Source organism: Equus caballus, chromosome 17 (assembly GCF_041296265.1).
Source record: "Equus caballus isolate H_3958 breed thoroughbred chromosome 17, TB-T2T, whole genome shotgun sequence".
Classification (NCBI taxonomy): domain Eukaryota; kingdom Metazoa; phylum Chordata; class Mammalia; order Perissodactyla; family Equidae; genus Equus; species Equus caballus.
The window spans coordinates 31171124-31193264 of record NC_091700.1 but is presented as its reverse complement, the minus strand read 5'-3'; the positions used below and the strand labels follow the sequence as shown (position 1 = coordinate 31193264).

The following is a 22141-nucleotide window of genomic DNA, read 5'->3' as shown; positions in this document are numbered from 1 at the left end:
CATATTCAACACACATTTCTAGCTATAGGAATAGGCAATACATTAACTTTACACAACTAATTTATTTCAGGATCTTGGGTCTGGACCCTACTGAATAGAATTTCAGAAACTGGTCTTCTACTGCCTAAAATGGTATCCTGCATACCTAAAATGCACTTAACTTACCCAAGAGCCAGAAATACAAAAAATATTTCAGATAGGTTCCTGCCCTCATGGAGCTTATAGTATAGAAGGGGAAACATGTATAAATAACACTACTACAGAGTAATAGGTATATCTTTGTATAACGATATATGCTAGCAATGCATAAAATATGAGAAGTACAGGCAGGTACAGGCAAAAACTATGAAACTGATGCAACACAATATTTAAAGTAAATAGTCAAAAATGTGGATGATTGAATTTTATAATACAGCTACATCAGTGATCCAAAATGGAGGTTGGGTCTGCTAGAACCAATGAATTTCTTTACAGTGTGTTTGGAGAAAGTACAGCAAAAGAATAGAGAACCTTGAGACATATTTAATTAACAGCATAGTATTTTCCAAAAACTGACTAGCAATACACAAAATATTTATTTAAAATTAATATCACCTAGGGGCCAGGCCAGCAGCAAAGTGGTTAAGTTCGTGCAGTCTGCTTCAGTGGCCCGCAGTTTGCAGGGTCAGATCCCAGGTGTGGACCTACACACTACTCATCAAGCCATGCTGTGGAGGCATCCCACATACAAAATAGAGGAAGACTGGCACAGATGTTAGCTCAGCAGCAATCTTCCTCAAGCAAAAAGAGGAAGATTGGCAACAGATGTTAGCCAAGGGGCAATCTTCCTCACCAAAAGAAAATAATAATAATAATAATAATAATAATATCACTTGATCATAGACTGGCTACATAATATTCTCTGCTTTAGTGTCATTATATGACTAAATTAATACTTCTGTGGAAAACCTCAGAACTCAAGATATTGAAACTTCTTGAGTTTACATTTGCATTCTTATTTAATTTTCAATATCCAATAGCAAGAATAAAATATAATTCAAGTTAATATGAAAACTTCCATGTCAACATAAATTAAAATGCAAGATATTCTCTTTTAATATAAAAGAATCTGGTTTTACTAATATTAAGGACTTCCATGATTCTAAGATGCAACTGCATATTTTTAAAATAAATTTAGTTCAAACACAGAACACACCTTTTGTTCGTGAAATTCTAAATATCTTTAAAATGAAAATTATTCTGATTATCAAGCTACAAATGAAAAAACTCTAATAAAGAAAAGTTACTATTACATTCAAATATTAACAAATTTAATAATTTCCTTTAACAAAAATACTATGATTCATATGCCAAGAGAGCAGAGGAACTTAACCCACAAAAATCCCCTCAAAGTATCTTGTTATGCTTTCAATATAGTACACAATATGCCACGTAAACGTAAAAAAGATAAATTTATCAGAGGAAATATTTTCTACAACTAAAGATATACTGGCATACTGTACAGTAATTCATGAAAAAAACAAAACTACAAATAGAATGCTATAGAATTATAGTACCTAACACACCTATTCAAAAAAACCCTTTTGTGACTACTTTCATTAAATATTAATCCTCTATTTTATCTTTTTCAAAAATATGTATATATTAAAATCTTTAATAAAAAGAAAGTTTCACACTAAAACAAAGAACACAATATTTACACAGCATTTACTTCAAGGAAGGAAAAACCTTATATAAACGTATGTTAAGTGTGTTTACAATGGGAGCAATGGATTAAGTAGTATGCCTATTTTACAACTAAAACAGTCAACAAAATTCATCTTCTATAGTTAAACATTCTTATACTCCCACATTAAATAACTCCTCCCAAAGCCAAAATCAGTTTCTTTCACTGGTAAAGCTACAATGCAAAATCCTTGACAACACACTTTCCTGTAACGTTATTTACAAACTTATCTTCCTGATGCTACCACCTCATATTTGAATGTTTTTTAAGTCAACCATAATATCATTATACAAAATACATCCATCTACCCCAGGAATTACTCATTTTATTTCTCAATACATTGGTGATTCTTCAACAAACTCTCACAATGCACCTGAGTAATGGAAACAGATCTCTACCTTTAGCAAACAAAAGAAGAAAAATTACAGCTACTGCTGTGTTGAAGAAGTCCTATATTTTACTGCATGCTTAAACTTTACTCTGCAAAACTTTTAATTCTTTGGGCAAGGCATGTGAGAAATAGCACCTAAAAATCAAGAATTTGTATTCTCATAGAGAAAGAACGTACAGGGAAAACAGAAAAATACTTTGACAGAGGTGACTGAGACAAGGGTATTGTTCAAGGTAGAAAGTGTTTTGTTTTGAAGTTTCATTAGTCCCCTCTCATTTCTTTTCATAATAAAGGGCACTGTGATAGATATTCACTCTTCCCACCTTTTTTATTTAATGTTTTAAATTAACTGAAAATTGAAAAAACTCATTTTAGAGATATTAGAGGCTTCCAACCTCTAACAAGTCACTGAGTGCCCTAAATGGATTTTTGCTGATCTACCTGTTAAGTAAATAGAATTAAGTTTTGATAATTATTTTTTAAATGCCTATGATTTCCAAATATTTTTAGAATCAGCTTAAATTTTCACATGACATTTTCATCATGAGTATATTGGAAAGATAAAGCCCCAAACCTACAATTCAAGAAATATTACACTTCAAATGACTAATTCATATTCCACAATCAATATAATTAACAACTTAACAGTAAACAGCTCCTTTTGTCATTTATTCTTTTCTCCAAAAGTTTCCATTTAAAGATCTACTGCATTCTTTAAATACATACAAAGAAATTTTAAACTTAACTTTTCTGATTCCAAAAATCAATGCAGTTACAAGGTCTTAAGTGGATCTGGGGATGTACCATTTCAGTATTACCTTATTTCTGATTACTCTAATTAAGCTTAACAGTGAAGTTAGTCTCTAAAATAAGGTTTGCATACTGAGACTTGATGCCAGATTTTTCATTGCACTAAACGGAGTTCAATTTCTTTTTTACCTCAAAAGAAATATTTCACTTCCTTTCTTAACATACTGTGTATCTATGGAAGCCCATCTGTTAAGGACTGATCCAGCATACATCACTACTGCTGCAGAGTCCAGACTGGTTACACATTCAAATCAGCTTCCAGCTTGAGAGCCCTACTGCCTCTTACCATGTTAAAACGTATTAAGTAAGCACACAAATACTTATTCAAATAATCTAATATCACATCATCTAAAGTACAAATGGTATTGGTTAGACAAAAACTGGAAAAAACTTTAAATGTGTTCTTTTAATTTACAGAAATACAGTACCTGATAACATACTAACATATTTTGAGATTTCACCTCTTTTCTTTAAAAAAAAAAAAAGTACTGATCTCCTATCTACAACTTGTTAAAATTAAAACTCCCAGGAAAACAATATTTCTATTAGTGTTTCAAAAAGAATTTGGTTAAATCAACGCAGTGACATTTCCCCAAACTTATACTGACTTTCGTAGTGATTTACTTGAAGGGTACACAAAAGTAGAAAGAGGTATTTTGTATTTCAACAGTAATACACGTAACAAAGTAAAGACAGATAGTCTCCTATCTTTGACTTGACACTCTAGCAAAAAGAAAAAAACAACCAGCTTTAACTTTTCTGTGAATTTAAGAGGTTCATAAACCATAGACAATATCTAATCCATGTCTCAGGGCACCACTGCTGTAACTGCAGCTTTCTTTCAGTTTTCCAAGAGATCAAATAAAAATAATTGCTTAGCTGAAAATTCAGACTGCATGGGTGTTATAAAATCTCCTTGCAAGCATATTTTTATATTCCTGTGACTCCACACCAAATACAATAGTTAACTGATTGCTCCTGATTTAAGCTTTGCCTTATAAAACCCAACCTTACAGTGTGTCAAAGACTAGATATTGCAGAGGAAACTATTTAAACAGCTTTGCCGCAGCAAAAACTGCATTTACAAAGCATTAAAAATGAACTGGTGTTAATTATCCGCAATTTATGACTCTCTCCTTCTTATTTCTTCCTGACATCTTGAACGTTTCTTAGCCTCTTGGAAGATAGCGCAAAACATTAAGTCATACACAGTTCTGCAGTAACTCTTTCTTATCATGAAAGAAACCAAAACCTAGAGCTGCATTTAACACCTTTCCTTTAGTCTTTATCCACATGCCACGCTCTCGGAGGGCAACCATAGAAACCAACCTGTATGATTTGGTGTCCTCATATTTTAACACCTTGTATGCACAAAAAATGACTAAGAGGTCAGCATATTCAGGGCAATATTACAAAGAAAAGAAGGCTGCCTAAAAAGAGATGGGGGGGTGGGGGGATGGAGGAATACAGCCACAACACTCTCCATCATAGCCTCGGAATATATTTAAAGGCAGATGCAAAACTGCATCATTTTCCTCCTCATTCGAAAACATCACACCCCAGCTGCTCAAGTTAGAGCTAATGCGCCTCTCACATTTCAGTAGCACGGGGGAATTTAGGCTCTAGGGGCAAGTCTTTCATCCTCGGAGAGTGACACCACGGACAATTAAGAGTGTGGGAGAAAGAACCCCAGAGAAAAGGAGGCCTCCTCTCCCCCTAACTAAACTCTCAAGTCGACCCAAAACCTGCATGGCAAGGAATGACTACTACTCGCAGTCATAAGAAGTGTAATAAGCGGTGTTAAGTTGGGCACCGCGCTCAGGTGGCAGGAGAGGACCAGAGGAGAGCAGGGAGGTGGCGTGGCTTCGGCAGCGCGCAGGCAGGTCACCTGCTGGGCAAGACCGGCCGGACGTTCTGTGCTCGCAGGGACGCGCGGCGCGTGTGACCCTGGGGATGGAGGGGTGGGAGCGAGCGTCTGCGGAGGGAGGCCATGGGGGCTGGGAGGCAGATGGGGAACACGCCTTTTCCCTTACCAGGTTGAGCACCGTCTCCACGATGTCCCTGTTGCTGACCTCTCCGACCTGTATGAGTCCAATCAACACTGCGAATTTCATCCGGATGTTGCGGATCGGCACCGAAGGGTTAATCATCCCCGCGGGCAGCACCACCGAGCCAGAGCCGGACGCCCCCCTCAGCTCCCCCATCCCGCCGCCCCCGCTGCCGCTGCCGCTGCCGCTGCCGCCACCGCCGCTGCCCCCGCCGCCTCCGCCTCCGGCCCCGACGGCGAGGAGCCCCACGGGCTGAGGCTCGAGCCCCGGGCCCGGCTTCTCGCTCGCCATTTGCCCCCCTCCTGGGGAGAAGGGAAGAGCAGTGGCGCTGCCTCCGCCGGTACCGTTATACCTGCCTCGGCCCCCGCCCCCCGGCCGTCTCCTCGGAGCCCCAGCATCCACCAGCGCCGCGGCGCCGGGCCCGCTCCCCGCCTGCGCCTCAGCCCGGCCCGCTCCGGCACCCTCCCCGGCGGAGGCGGTCGGTTATTCTCAGGCTTATTCCCGGTGGTGGCGGCGCCGCTAACCGCTGCCCGGCAAGCGGCAGTGCCCGCCCAGCAGCTGTGCCGCCGCCGCCGCCGCTGCCTCCTCTCTCTCCCCCTCCCGGTCCGTCCGGCCCGGCCCGCCCCCCGCGGAGATGCTGCCGCCGCTCCGAAAGGCACTGCGCGGCGAGCAGCAGAGCCCGGCGCTGGCCGGTGCTGAAGCTCAGGCTGTGGCCGGCACTCCAGACGCCGCTGCTGCCGCTGCTACGGGCGCCACTGTTGTTGTGAAGCCCCGACGCCGCCGCTCACTCCGCCATGTTGCCGCCCCCTGCCTGCGGTAGCGGCCACTGCGCCTGCGCAGAGCCTCCGGGAGGCGGAGCCCTCGGTGCACCCCCTCTTTGCCCTGCCCTCCTTCCCTTTCCACTCACCCACCCAGACACCCCTCATCCCTCCCCCAACCACCCTGAACGGATAGACAGGTGAGCAGGTGCATGGGGACCGCTGCCAGACACTGGGGCAAGCTGGCAGAGGCGGGGCGGGTGGTGGCTTCCTCGTCGTTTTTCCCTTGAGGGTGGATTCTCCCTGTGGGGAAGGACACAGTGTGTGTCTTGCCTTCGCTGCCACCTCCTCCTTCCCTCAATATCCTCTTGCTAAGGAGGAGGTTCATCATCTTCGTCGTTGCATCCAGCAGCTGCTGCCAGTGCCACGTGTCGTGTAAGGTAGGGGAGTGGCAGACGACCTCTTTCTGCCCCTCTTCGCCCTTCCTCGCAGTCCTGCCCGCCTGGCCCCTCCTGGAATTTCCCAAAGAAAAAGTGGCTGGCAAAACAGAAACAAACGCACCGTGGGGAACCATCCTGCATTGTCGGGGGAAGGTTACAGATAGAGCGTAATGGGTCTTTCTCTACAGCCATGAAAGAGGCTGACACCTGCACACACAGGCACGACTTAAAATAGAACTTGTCAAACAGTGATCCGCTCTGGATGGAGCTCTGAACAACAAACAGCTCTTGAACTCACCTCCCAGCCTTCAAAGGCTGCGCTGTGCGACACTGTGGGGTAGTTTGGTGGGAGCTGCGAATCCCACACTTTAAAAATCCCTAGCGATGCTCAGGTATGATGCCAATTAGTGATGCCTCTCTTTTTCTTAGGCATGTACAGCTCAGAGGATTTTGAAATTATCTGAAAATATAGGTTTTTCTCACTGCTAGCCTTGATCTGGGATAAAGGTAAATTTCTGTGTCTGCACAAATATAGAGCAAAAAAAAATACTTTCAGTTTAAAAAAATTAAAATGTATACAGTAATCTTGCTTCAAGTATTGAATTTAAATAAGCACGACTGCTGTTTTCTTCCCCGAAATGAAGGATGTAATTTTCTTTAATATTTCATGACGTATGCCCTTTTCAATAAAGATATATTACAAGCCACCAGAAATACAAAGTATCTTGAGGTATATTCAGATCATTTTAATTGTCATCTAAAATGAAAACAGTCCATATACAAATCTATTATTATCCAATTTGTTATACTCATATTTAATCGGACTAGGTAGTCAAGTTAGTTCCCAGACTTTGGAACACGGTAAAATTCTGAAGTACCACAGATCCTGTATAACAGAGTTCCTCAAAACCGGTGTTAAGGATTAGTTCTTGGTTGTGTGTGTGTTTGTTTAAACTTGCACTGAAGTGATTGAATTATTAAAAATTACGCAAAAATTTCTGAAGTGGTAGGTGGTATGTCTATTTAAATTAAATAGCAATTGAATTGTAAAATGCTGCAATGATTGAAGCTGTATAGGAAGTTTATAAAACCTATTAGTCTCAATAGTGTGACTTAGATATGCAATAATTGAAAAATCCTGTGGCAAATGATATCCACCTATAGCATTTTATCTGTCCCAAGTGAGTATCATCTTCTTTAGCAAGCGCTATTTTCATTTGCGAATTTAAAATGATGTATCTGTCTTAAATATGTGAATCCAGGCCAAAAGGTCGTCACACTAGCTTTGTTCCACCCCATTGTGCGTGTATGTGGCACTAGGTTCTACCTCTTACTATTTTTAGACTTCTTGCGTGAGTGCTTTGAGAGACAGGGACGACCTGAACTTTCTGTTTCCTTTCTGAATGAATAGCTTAACCTCTTTTAATATTTTCACTTTAATTTTCTCTGTTTTGTTTCTTAAACAGTATGTGTGTGCATTTTGGTTTTGATTTTCTTGTTCATTTTCCTTTAGTGGAGAAAGGGAGTGGGTAAAGAGGATATCACTTTCAAAGTAGGAAAACCCCACTTCTGTTGAATACTTAATTAAATATTAGAAATATTTAAAACAGCTTACCAATTAAAAAGCATTCCCCAGTACACTGTCGGATCCTCGCAGGCAGGGTGGTGCTGTGGAAAGTGCACGGGCTGTTGAATCACACACACTTAACTAGCTGCATTCTACTCAAGTTATTGAGTTGTCTCCTCATTCACTAACAAGGATGAGAATACCCATCCCATAGGGAAGCGAGAATTCAACGAAATAATTTCAACTCAGCAGCCAGCATATAGCAAATCTGTCCTTGTACCCTTAGTATACAAGCACAATGTGTGTTGAATGACCTATAAACACATGTAAGAACAATTATAGCCACATACAAGTCTTTATAATTGCAGTTTTATGTTTTCAATACTATCCCCCAAAGCATAAAGTTTAGAAAAGACAGTAGGTCCGTTTCCTTTTAGCCTACGAAGCCTGTTTCCCTGCAAATGTACAAATAACTTATCCTTTGCATTAACAATATTTTGAAATAAAAGATACCTATATAATAATAGAAGCTACCTAAAATGTTCATTGTTTAAATCTCCAGATTGAAAAATATTTTATGTGGTGAACACTCATTTGGTATACATTTTTGTTTTAATAGAGGCATACCCATACTTCCAAAGGACGATCCTTCAAAGATAAGCGGCCCATGAACCTGAGTTTCTAGAGACAGTACTGCAAGTGGTTGAGAACACCGGCTCCAGACTCAGTGGAACCTGGGTTTGGATTCCAGTTCCACCACCCACTTATCTGTGTGATCTTGGGCAAATGGCTTCTCTTCAAAGCCTTATTTTACCCACCCCAAAGTAGAGATTCACAGGATTAAAGGATTAAAGGAGCTAATACATTTAAGGTACTTAGTGTAGTAGCAAGTGTCAATAAATAACGTTTCCCTTCACTGACTGTAGGAAAAGAAATGTTATAGTTATTTTTGTGTTTTCAGGACCTAACATGCCTGTCTTGTAATTTACATTTAATAAATGTGTTCAAAAATGAATGCATGAAAACAGCAGCTCTCCAGGCTGAATATTCCCATTGCTTTCGCCTGTTCTTCTTTCCTCTAAACTTTATCTGAACAGAGTACTTCAAATTCCAAGTAGGTTCAGACCAGTATAAAGCAGAGGGAAACTCTTACCTAAACCTCAACCTTTGGAACTATAACTCCTGTTAATGTAACCCTAAATCAAATTAGTTTGGTTTGGTTTGGTTTTGGGTTTTTCAGCAACATGACCCTAATAATTCATGTAACACACTAATAATTCATGTTTGGCAAATAGTAGATTCTCAGATAGTTTTGGTTCCATTCCCTCTCATGTTAAAATTATTATCAAGTGAAACACCAAGGTTTTTGTTTTGTTCTTACTGTTTTGTTTCTAGACATGCTGCTGCTAAGCAGCAGCCTGTATCCAATATGTAGCTTTACATGTAGATTTTAAGATATAAAATGCAGAATTGTATGTATCTATTTAAATTTAATTTTATCTTTATTTAATTCACATTTTCTGTTTAAATTTAATCTACTAGGAATTTCTTAATCTTGATTATATCATGCAAAAAATTTTTCTTCTTCTTCTTATCTGCATATTTGAGAACATTCCTTCTCTACCTTCATCCAAATATTCAACAGGATAAAAACGGCTCTGTAGTCAGCAGAAACCTTTCGATTGAAATCAATTCAGTAGTAGGTTGCAACCAGCAGTTTTTTAAATGAAACGGAATAGAAAAACATAGGATGGAGTATATCAAAGGGCATCCATTGTTTTAATCATACACACACACACACACACACATATATGTATGTACATGTATGCTTACTTGGTAATGATGTAAAATGTATTTTTTAATCGCTAGTCATAGTGAAAAAGTTTGAAAACCACTGATTTAAGTTGTTTATAAGCACCTTTTTGGTAATAACCCTGCAACTATTAAATAGCTACCATCCTGTGCTAACAAGTAGTCCATATTTCTCTAACTTATCCAAAAGGATATCATAAAGGACCTTGACAAATGCTTAATTGAAGTCTGGATACACTCTGTCTCTGTATCCAGAGATTTTTTTTAATCCAAAATTAAGGTAAAAATATATTTAGATGTGAATTATTATCAATGTTTCCATTAACTATATCACAAACAAGAAAATGTGTTTAGTATGATGACGTGACATACTGCTTCCTTCTCTAATGAACGAACCATTCTATAATCTCACCTAGAGGTAATACTGCTACTTGCTATGGGTTTTCAAGAATTTATCCCGTTCTTCTCCCTTTGGCACTTTAATCCTCTGGAACTTCTACTTTTCTATGACTCCTCAAAGACCAGTGAGAGTTGTTCAGGGATTGAGTTTTCAGATTCTTTCAGGGTCAATGGGTATAATTTGTCCTACCTTGGGGACTTGAAATCATTTGGACTAGCTAAATGCCTGTTTACAAATTCTTCTCCAAAGTTAAATTTCAGTTTCCTCCAACTAGTATTAGTTCTACCGTTTTTGCTCCACTTCTTTTCTCCTAAACAGAAAACAGAAAACACAGACAGACACAAACAAAATAGAAATTCAATATTTCTTAACAAATTTGACTCAGCTTTGAAATGGCTAAAATGTTGCTGTTTACCAACCAACAAATATTTGAGTGCCTACTGTGCTCAAGAAAGTAAACCAGTCAAAATGGGTGATTTCAAATTTTTCGTTTAGAGAAATATTGTTTACACATAGAAAGTTAATTAGCATTCAATACATTCAAAATATCAAATGAATAGTACAGAAATAGTAAGTACTCTTGAATTTCAAAAGAACTAGATGTCATACAAACACCCTAATGTACACAAATACCCTCAAACATCGACATAAATATACATACGAATGCACCACACACGCATACATACTCACCATCAGCTTAGTCATACCTCTGCCCATTCTTCCTTGGCAGCATGTCTAACTTGTATCTCATCCTTTTCATCCTCACTGTCATCCTCCAGTGAGATTCTGCTCACTTCGTCCCAGATCTCCTTGTCACCACACTCACTCTTCTCCAGTCCATCCTGTACATGGATAATTTTCTTATAGCTCCAGCTTGATGGACAGATTGGTGTGGTTCAGAATTGTTAATTTATTAGTCACAATAGCTTCTATATGTATACATGTCATCTGCTCAAAAAAATCACCAGTAATTCTCTTTCCCTAACAAATTAAACCCAGAATTCTTATCTTGGTACCTAAGAGCCTCCATACTTTACTTTAGCTTTCTTTCTAGTTTACTGCCTTCTATTCCTGACGGGAATCCTACAATAATGGTTCCCAACATTTTTGAGTGTGTACAACTCTTTTTATCATTAAAAAGAAATTGTGGACTCTTAGATTCTTGGAGATCTATTCTTTTAATATCCATTGACTGAGAAAAATACAGTAATGAAAAGATATTTTTCATTCAATAATGCTATTTGAAGAATTTTTGCTTTTTAAAAATCGCAATATCTACACATATTTGAAATACAAGGACGCGCACACACACACATTGTTGTGGGTTGAGTTGTGTCCCCAAAGAGATATGTTCAAGTCCTACCCTCAGTACCTGGGAATGTGACCTTGTTTGGAAGTAAGGTCTTTCTAGGTGTAATCAAGATCAGATGAGGTTATACTGGAATTAGTTGGGTCCTTAATTGAATATGACTGGTGTTCTGATAAGAAGAGGAAAAGAGATGCACAGACTAACAAATGCACACAGTGAGAAGACGATGTGAAGACAGATACCCAGGGAAGAAGGCCATGTGAAGACAGAGGCAGACAGCCCTGAGCCTAGGAAAGCTGCAGATTGCTGACAACCACCAGAAGCTAGGAAGAGGCAAAGAAGTATCCATCTCTTAAGCCTTCAGAAAAAACATGGCCCTGTTGATACCTTGATTTTTGGGCTTCTAGACTCCAGAACTGTGAGAGAATAAACATCTGTTGTTTTAAGTTTATAGTACTTTTGTTACAGCAGCTCTAGGAAACTAGTATAAATACAAGTGACATAAATGTGTTTGATATTTATTCTGTCCACAAACAATGCCTGATGTATATGTGTTCATGGATCCCTTTCAATAATTCTGAGGTCCCCAGGTTGGGAAACAATGCTTTAGCCAGCCTGAATTATTCTGTTCTCAATTAATAGGTTGTGCTTTCCTACTTTGGACCCTTACTCACGTTCTTCTTTCTATCCATAATACTGTCCTCCCCGTCTCCTCTACTAAAATTCCTACCACCTTACATGCCACCTTGATGAGTACATTCAGGATCCCACCTAGATGAAAGTGATCTGAAACTTTGTACTCATTTCCAACATTAAAAAAAAATGATTCTGGCTTTTTTTTCAGTTAACATAGGTTGACAAATTTTCGCTTAATAAATTAGTGGTTCCCATCTTCTCTGCCTCATTTGCCAAGAGTAAGAAATTTACATGACAGTATATGTGGTCACCTACACCCCTTTGCTGAACATTTTTTTTGAAAAGAATATATATAATTGTTTTCATACTAACAAACATTGACCAGTAAGTTTCTGTTTCTTTTGCACAATGACATTCATTGCAATGTAGTTGCTGTTGTGTTTGGTATATAGGTGTTAGAGAAAGAAAAGTATGTTAATGAATGGAGTTTATGGTTGATTATTGTTAACCATGACAACTGTATTATAGAGATTAACAAATCTATCTGCCATGCACTTTTACATGTATTATTTCTAACCCTTACTACAGTGTTCCTAGTAAGATACTATTGTTCACATTTTTCAAACGAGGAAACTAATGTGAAGAGAGGTTGTCATTTGTGCAAGATCATGTTTTAGTAAATGACAAAATTAAGATTTGATCTTAGTTATGGCTAGCCAAGACCTCAGGTTTATTCACTATCTCACATGGTCTACATTGGAACCTAGACTGAGGCCATGATTGCATTTCTACCAAATTTAACAGATGAAAGATAAAGACTGGAAATGCTCATTTAAAAAGAACAAAGTCATCATGTTTTTGCATGTTTTGGTGAAAGCTGCCTGCCAAGAGATGATTTCCAGAGTCAATCTGGTTTTATATGTCTATGCCTATAAAGGTTCAGAAAAACTCCATTAGCCTTTTTGTTCCCTTGGAATCATTTTAATTCTAGACAAAAATTACTTGGAATAAATAAATTGTTTTTAATTACATTCATTAAGATTAACCAGAATTTAATTTCATAGTCCCATTAATATATTACTCCTTATTATGCTTTTCTGGCAAAGATTTTGTTGTATGTCTAACTAACTTAGTAACCATTAATCTCCTAGTCCCTGTTGAAAGTATTATCATGATATGTCTTCATAATTATAATAAAAAATACATTCTCTGGGTAGTAGGAGGAAAAGAATGCTATGAGGAAATGTCCAGAGTCTTTTGGAATGGGAATCTCATTAGTAGAATCTCTCCAAAGTAAAAGAGAGCATCTTTACCAAACTCTAACACTAAGAAACAGTGCATAGAATCAATCCGAGCTTAGTACTGATGCATAAAGCTTTGGATTAGAGCCTTTCTCTAACGGTGCCAGCAGCCATGGATTAAACAGTGGAAGAATGGCTTGAAATAACTGCCTCATTGATCAATTAGCAGGTAGGACATGGAGACAATCTGAGGTTTATGCTTTGATTTCCCACTGCTGTAGTGTCTCTCTTTTCACTTAAGGGGCAGGAGTGTAAGGATCAGAAAAGAGAGGTAAAGGGAAAACAGAGTGTGTGGACTGCACCTTCTACCAAGAGTTTAATCTTATACATTCTGAGGTATACATTGTATTTGGCCTCTTTGCTGTTAATGTGAAAGTAAATCTTAAATAGCACAGATAATCATAAGGTTAAAGGATACCTTAAGGGATCGAGATGCTTAATCACATTTAGTGTTTGGGTATCTGTTAAATATACATGAATGTGCATATAAAACCTTTTTTCTGTTTGGGTAATCTAAGCTTGTGAGAGGTAGATGGAAAGTCATATGCTGGCCACAGCTTTATCATTAGTTTCTTGGTTTCTGTTAAAACAAACTCAGCCTGATTTCTTTTGCAGTGACAAGAAGATATAACAGCATGTTTCAGGGCTATTTGCATTCAGTGAAGCTTATTAAGATGGTGGCCACATGATTTGCCCTCATAATTCATACCATAGTGTTTTCTTTCATAAGCACAACAGAAAGCTCACATGGTTACAGTATAAAATTAAACATTTCAATGATTTTGTTTTACCATTCCCATCCTAATCCCAAATAATCTTTTGAAGTATAGTACAGTGGCTAAGAGAATGGTTTTGAAATCACATAGATTGGGTTCAAATCCAGACAAATTGCCCTGAACCTGTTTCTGCATCTGTAAAATATATTTATCTCATATGTATTGCTTGGAAGATCCAAGCAGATAAAACATATAAAGCATTTAGAACAATGCCTGTAATAAGTACTCAATAGATGATAGAAGCTGTGATTATAAATTAACACAAAAATAAGACTTAGTAGAATTTTGGGAGTTTTCAAATTATATAATTAAGTACACTAATATCCAGTTATTTTCTTTTCCTTCATTGATCTGATTTTCCCTTCTTCAAAGAGCAAATAGGACAGTATTGATTTCTTTAGTTTTTTAAAAATAAATAGCCCTGTATATGTGTGTGTAATATATATTCTATATAATATATATATCTATGTAATATATATTCTATATTTCTTTATTTTACAAGAATCTTAACAATTCCTTTCCTATCTCAAACTTAAATGTTTTGCCTCTAAGTATGTAAACCGAATTAGCAATATATCTTTAGTTTGTTTTTTACTAGTCATAGGGAGAGAAGGCATATATTGAAATAGAAATTTCACTCTGAGATTTTATAAAAACAAAAAAGCCAAAAGGATAAGCAAATAATAATAACAAGATAATCCTTTATAATTTCCTAACCCACAGAAGTAAACAGTCCACCAAAATGTATCGAGGGTTTAAACCAGACTTTTGTCCTGTTGTTTCAATATCTGTTTCTCTGCTTTTCATTTTCATTAAATTTTTTGTTATTGCTTTCTTTGTAAATAAAATTTGGTACTTTAAGTTCATGTCACAACAGATTTTTCCCTTGACTTTCTCTTTTAAAGGGACAGTGGGACTTTAGAGGATTAACTTTTCCGAATTATATGTATGTTTAATTTTGATGTTGACTGGCAGGAACCCACAGCGCTAATGCCATCATTCGTATGCTATAAACTTCCTAGCTGAGGTTATCCAGATAGCTTTCAGTTATTAAAATGTGAATTGACAACAGATTTTGGTATCTCTACTTTCTTCTCCTGTCTACTAGCTCTTGGGAATTGTCCTAACCTGGAATATTTATAAAATTCATAATGTCTTTATTGTTTCAATACCTCTACTAATGCCTGGACTAAAAATGCTTATATTGAATCATGGTAAAACATATATTAACTTTTCACATGTAAATATTACTGTTAATATTTTGAAAGCTAACTAGAGAGACATGGGCTTAGTACTCTAGAACTGTAAAATGCAATCTATTTGATGTTTGAGTAAGGAAGATGCCAATGGAAATATAATCACATACAACCAGAACAGAGTGACAGCAGAGATGCAATGGAATTTAGAACACGGCAACTATAAACATAAAATAGTCAATATAATTGAAACATCAATTCTTTGAGCTTCGTGCCTATCTACTCAATAAGCATGAACCTAAAATGAAATTTCGTATAGAATGATAAATTAATGAGAGCTTATTCCTCCAATATTATTACATAAACAAGTAGCAGCTCCGTAATACTCATTATGGATTCATCAGAAAGCGTACTAAATAATGAAACCATGAACTAGGACAACTTTAAAGAGACATTATGTATTTCTAACAGTATATATTTGTTGTTAAGTACATGAAAGGAACTCTATATTTAAAAGATTGTATGTCTACTAAATAATGTAACACAAATGGCCTGTTTGATAAGGGTAGAAAACTTTAAAAAAAAAAGTTCAACTTAAAAAAGCAAAACTTTAAGAGAGATAGATTGAATTCATGTATCTAATAGTGTTCATTCAATAGGAACATAATATGATTAATTTTTTTAAAAAAGCCTAAAAGAAAGCAAACATCTTCCCTATTATGTATATCTGTTGAGTGTATTCTGCAAGCCATGGATAGTTCCAAGGTACAGGAAACATAGCACTGAATGAGACAGTCTCTGCTCAATAAATGATTGGATGAAGGAAAGAAGGAAAGAAATTAAAGGGCAGAGATTTTAACAGTTGAATAAATTCAACGATTTGGTATAACATTTGCTTGTCTCAACTATTAAAGAAAGAAGAACAAAGACTTTTTAAATCACAATAAAATCATTTCTCTAAAGGACTCTTAAATTCTTTAAAACATGAATTTTGAGGAGGTTAAATTCCTCAAAACTAGCATGCAAATTATTAGAATCTTCACTGTGTAGTATTAAGTAAACTATTTGGCTTCTTTGAGTCTCAGTTTTCTTACCAATAAAATGAGAATGAACAACTCTTGTTATGTAATGACATTGTTGTAAGCACAGATGAGATAAATTTTGATCATGCTTTGAAAAGTACAGAGTACTCTGGAGAAAACAATAGCATTAATTCTGGGAGCGATCTGGAATGAGTACTACTCTCAGTTCTAGGAATGCAGGCAGTAGTGAGCCATGACTGTTGACTCAGGGCAGGAAACTGGTTTTGGTAAAATGTGTGACAAGCTGTGGGGGGTTGTTAAAAGGATAGGTGGTTCAATGCCCAGAGCTAGTAGTCAGGAATCAAAACTGGTGAGACAAGCCATAGTTGGGGCAAACTTGAAAAGGAGAATCAAGGTAACCACAGATCCTCAAGGACAGAGCAAGAAGGCAATCCAAAGTTGGGCAAACAGTCAAGAATCTAGAAACATGAGTTAACAAAAAGAAAGAGAAACATAAGGCCAAATTTGAGATCCTCAAAAGGCTTTAAGGCAACTTTTATGCCTGAGTTTCAGTGTATTTATTTGGGTCCTTTGGAGGAAGGCATCAATGCCTGAGGGACAGATGTGCGGGAGTACATGGTTGAGGTAAGGGAATATAGGTTGAGCCAAACAGTTCTCTCAGAAAGATTCTGGCAATAAATATCTTAGCCAGTTTTTAGAAGACTCTTTCCTGTAGTCCATTTTCTAATTGGACAGCAAGGTAAAGGTTTGTCAACTCTCTAGACAAATATCTCTTGGTATTTACATCATGTTTTCATGGTACTGCAAAATATTTTGAAAGAAAAAATCCTGTAAATCAGTGATTTATGCACTCATTATTAGATGCTCAATATGCACGGTTTCAGTTGGGACTGAAATTACTGACTCTGCTCTTGTTTCCTATGTCTTGAGTTTACTAACTTACCGGCTAAAGTTTGATAGATAAATTGTACTTTTGCAATGTGCATATGAACACTAGGCAAAACCCTCAACCTTGTAGACAGGAACAAATTACTGACATCAGGTAACTGCTTTCCATCTCTACATTCAATAGACCAACCAATGCCACTAGCTAGATGTTTGTGGTAGTCACCAGTGAACCTCAAGCCAGGCTCACTCAAGATTGGTTCTTTCCAGAAGGGAGGAGTGGCATGCCAGTAAGGGGTCAGGCCTTGCCATCAAATTGTTTTTCCTGCAAGTATTGTGTACCTCTTCTCCCAACAGCTTTGTGCCCCTCAGTTCATGGAAACAGTTATAGGCTGTTGGGTTAATAAACCATTGGTTTAGATACCTATGTATTTCCTGAATTCTGGCCATTCCACTATGCATTCCTGGTAACTGGATTTTTGAGTACTAATTTTCCAGGTCCAACATCACACTTAGATGCCTGTTAACTATAAATTGGTATACTAACCATGATATGTCAACATAGACATGGATCCACCCATTAAAACTGTTGAATATTGGTGGCCTCAAAAAATGTTTACATTAGTTGTTGGCATATAAAGAAATAAAAGGCCATATGCAAAATTGTGCAGGACCCAGATTTCCTAATTTCTAAAGAATACATGTTAATTCAAATTTACCTATTTACATATTACATGTTATTTTTACATATTACATATTTGTAATAATTACAGATTATTACATATATATTTGTATACCAATGGCTTTTTTCCAAATTGGCCAACTTTTTCAGAACAACTATACTTTAAAAGTTGAGATGTAAAGAAATTCAATGTATGGATTTGTAATCATTCTTGGAGTGGATATTAACACATTCTGATCATTTCTGAAAATTACTAAATATAGTAATTTATATTATACTTGGAGCCTTTGGTGTTCTTTTTTCACTCTCATTTAGAAGTATGTATAATGTTAAGTAATATATTACAACTGGCCAACAGTTCACTGTTTTATTCTTCAAAGCATGCAGAAAAAATTCACCAGTGAAAATTCCTATGAGAAATTATAATACATAGGAATCCTATGGCTATGTTTGGAAAGATGATTTTGCTTTGCAATTTTGTGCTTTTAAAAGAAAAATTGGCCATGAACTTTAGTTTGATCAAAGAACTTTAATTCATGGTTTTTATGTTTTTATTTCTTGTATTTTGCTAATATTAAGAAATGATGGTCCATTGTGATGTATTTTGAAATAGTATATTAAATAAATAATAAATAAAACAAGAAATATTTAATTAGGGCCATTAATTTTCCTCATTTTGTGGGTGTCTGTAACTATAGAGAAATATAACTATCTTCGTATTGCATCAACTTCACATATGACAAAAATAATAACAAGAACAACGACAAAAAAACGTTTATTCACTGTTTCCCTTGTGGTTGTGCTCTTAACTATCATGTTATACTCACTCATGTAAAGCTAGCAACTAATTTGAAGTTAGATAGCATTTACTCGTCTGTATAATGGCATTTGCTATTACAAGGAGATTACTATCCCTGGTGCTGAAGCTGCTCTGTGCCGTCTGTGTAGTTGACGATTGAAACAGTTTCTCTTAGATGCCCTTTCATTGAAATTATGACCTGGATAAATGTTCATACCTTAAAGGTAGTATTAAATTTCATATATGTTAACATCTTAATGAATGATTACAAGATCAATATTTAATATTTGGCTTATTCTTCCTATATTTATTTTATTATTAGAAAACTTTTCTAGAGGATAATTAACAGTTCAAAAACATTTTAGTACACAGGACATTGAGAAGGCTATAAATGTTCCAGATATCAAAACATACTGCTACCCACAAAAACGTTGACTGTTCATGTTAACTAGCATTTGATTTAATGTGTCAGAATTAAAGGATTTGTCTTAAAAATAATACCTGCAATCAAATTCCCTAACTGTATTATAGCCTACTTGATTATAGGTAGTTAGCACTTATTCAATGCTTATAATGAATTAGAATTATGGTGAAATGGGCTTCCAAAGAGAAGCCTCTCTTCCAAAGAGAATTGCTTTGTTGATCTCGACCAGGGGTCACAAGCCAGGGGATAGCTATGCTTTTATATAGTCCAGTAAATAGACGTATAGAGTGTTGGTGTAAGTTCTCCTTAGATAGGTAAGCCAGGGGTAAATACTGGTCATTGGTGCAGTAAGAATAGAACGTTATACATCTAGTGAGACCCTATCTGGTTCTGACAGTGTCATTTGCCTTTATGTGCCCACTTGGGGACTTTGGGAACCAAGGGACTCTATGCTGGAATGTGCAGCATCTGCTCCTGCTTGATGTGGCCACCCAATTTTGCATTCTTGACTAATAAAATCATGACTGTAATTTAACCTCTGTAGGTGTGTTCTCTTTTTATGAATTTATGCCTTACTTAAAAGTAGTGTGTGTGTGTGTGTGTGTGTGTGTGTGTGTGGAGGGGTGTATTATATAGAAGTTGAATGTGAACGATGTTAAACCAGTTATTAGTTTTATCCAATGAAATGTTAATTTAAGTGTTTTTTCTATGATTAAATTACTTGATAACAAAAATTTCTTTATTTTTAGCTTTAAACTTCAATCAAGATTCTCTGGGTCACTCAAACAGAATAGTACCTATATTTTGCGACTGAATAGATTAATTTCTTTTACTGTTTTAACAAGATGTGACTTTACTACATAAGCACATTTTTCAAAGCCTGCTTCTCCTCCTATATTGCCTATCCCTGTCATTGGCACCACCAACCCCACTAGCCCACCTCTGCTCTCTGACTATTAACCAGGTCCTACAAAGACTAGTTCCTAAGTATTTTTCAGGCCTGTCCTTCTCCATCACCACTGACTCAGTTCAAGTTCAGATCCTTATGATACCTTCCCTGGATTTATTGCAATAATCAGAGAGTCGGTCTCCTTGACTCAGGTCTCACTTCTTCTAATTTGTTCTTCACACTGACATCACAAAGATATTTTTAAATGAACTAGAACTAATTTTATAAAAAACACATACATACATAAGCACACTTTAAATCCTTCAGTGATGTCCCCAGTTATATAAAATAGGCACTTGATGATCTGGTCTTGACTTTTCAACCTAAACTTGTCTCCAGTCAATATTTCCCCTGCACATTATATTCCAGCTATTTCAGAATAATAATATGTAATATTTGTGGAGATTTCCCTGGGTTCCAACCACAGTGTAAAGTACTTTACATATATTATGTCATTTAATTTTCAACAACTTTACTAGGTAGGTCCTATTATTATCCATATTGTATAGGTTGAAGATTTGCCGAATTACACATCTAAGAAGTGCAGCACCTGGGATTCGAATCTCTGTAGCCTGCCTCCAGAGTCTACATGGCTTTTCTGTGCTAAAGCACTTGCAGTTCCCTAAACTTGACATTTCCCACAAGCCTCTATGTCTTTCGTATGTTCTTTCCATTGTCCAGAAAGACTTTCACAACAGTATCCACCCATGGGACTCATGCTTATCCCATAAGACTTGACTTCAGCTGTCCCATTTAGTGAAAATGTTGCTGGCTCCTTAGGCAGGGTGAAAGTCTTGGCACTCGTGGCACCTTGCAAAGCTCAAGGAGGCCACTGGGTGTAGTGGATAGGGTACAACTGTGACGTGAGACAGATCTGAGTTGGATTTATGGCTCTGTTGCATATTGGTTTCATGACTTTGGGAAAGTCACTTAATCTCTCTGAATTTTTGTTTCTTTGGGGATTAATAATATCTTTTTCAGAGAGTTGTTATAAGGACTAAATGAGTTAGTTTTATGAGACACATCTACCGCAATGACTAGAACATAACAAGAACTCATTAGTTCCCTCACCCGCCTCCCCCACTGCAGCCCTGGAACTGAATGGCCATTGTTCATCTCCTCACTTGCCTGCGAGCTGCTGCTGCTTTCATCTGTGGCTCTGCGGTGCCTGGTAGGCACTAGAGAAATGTATGAAGTGAATGAATGAACAACTGAATGTTTAGTACCTAATGACATGGTTAAATGAATCCTTTTGTTCATTTTATGGCCTGCAAATGAGTATAGTTAAGAAATAACAAAGAAAAGAAAGAGAAACTCCAGGTGTACTTTGTCCTTTTCTTATATCCTATCTAAAACTTTTTCCTTCTGATTAAGAAATTATAACTAAATGATCTCTTTGGATATGACTTCAATTTTATATAAATAAAACAAGTGATCACAGACTAGTATAACATTAAAAGATTGGGATTTTTTAAAAAGTTGGTTTACAGTCTTATAGTCTTAGAATGAAAAATATGTATATATGTCTTCAAATAAATTGAAGCTGCTGGCTTTCCGAGGCTGTTTGTTGTTTCATTTTTTTAAATATCTGATATTACCTGATGTGTTGGGTCTAGGTATTTGTGATTAGGAGAAGAAACATTGCAGGGACAGCTCCCCAGGATTTTGAATTATGAGATATGAAAGGAGAAGTGAAAGAAGGCAACCTAGGTGGAGTGTTTGAGAACACTGTGTGTTAATGCTTCTTGTATCAACTTACACCCTCTCTTTTTCATACCTATTTAATATACATTTCAAGCACTATGTATTGGTGGGCTTTTGTACCCAAGCCATCTAACACTAGAAGTTGCCATAGATAAAAAGACGCAGAAGGTCATTCTAAATGTGTGAACAAGTTAGAGGTCTACAAAATTAGAGATCATCATAGTTAGAGTCCAGACAGACTTAATTGCTTTTCACAGGAATTAAACCATAGATAATCATGTGACAGGTTGAAACTGATCATGATTTCTAAAAATAATTTTATGTAAATTACTTATGTAAATACATTAAAATGTGAATTATTTGGAAAATGAATACCACGTCCTCAGAATAGCCTGACATGTAAGAAGCATGGCTTCAAGAGCAAAATTCTTATGAAGCCGCCTGTCATGGTTTCTTCAGAAAGATTCTTCTATTCTGTTTTCTGA

The 22141-nt window shown here is 36.9% G+C and overlaps 1 protein-coding gene across 11 annotated transcripts in view; it reads right to left on the bottom strand.

The window, feature by feature from the left end:
* NBEA (neurobeachin) overlaps positions 1-5428 on the bottom strand; it is a 671317-nt gene extending 665889 nt beyond the window's left edge. For 6 of the 11 annotated variants that reach the window (XM_070240228.1, XM_023621952.2, XM_070240229.1 and 3 more), the window contains exon 1: positions 4961-5394. In XM_070240228.1, the coding sequence (XP_070096329.1) occupies positions 4961-5266 (306 nt within the window). In that variant the 5' untranslated portion in view covers positions 5267-5394. Of the gene's footprint in view, positions 1-4960 lie in introns of all 11 variants that reach the window. The other 5 variants (XM_070240226.1, XM_070240227.1, XM_070240230.1 and 2 more) reach the window with 2 other exon arrangements.
* Between the last annotated feature and the right edge of the window lie 16713 nt (positions 5429-22141).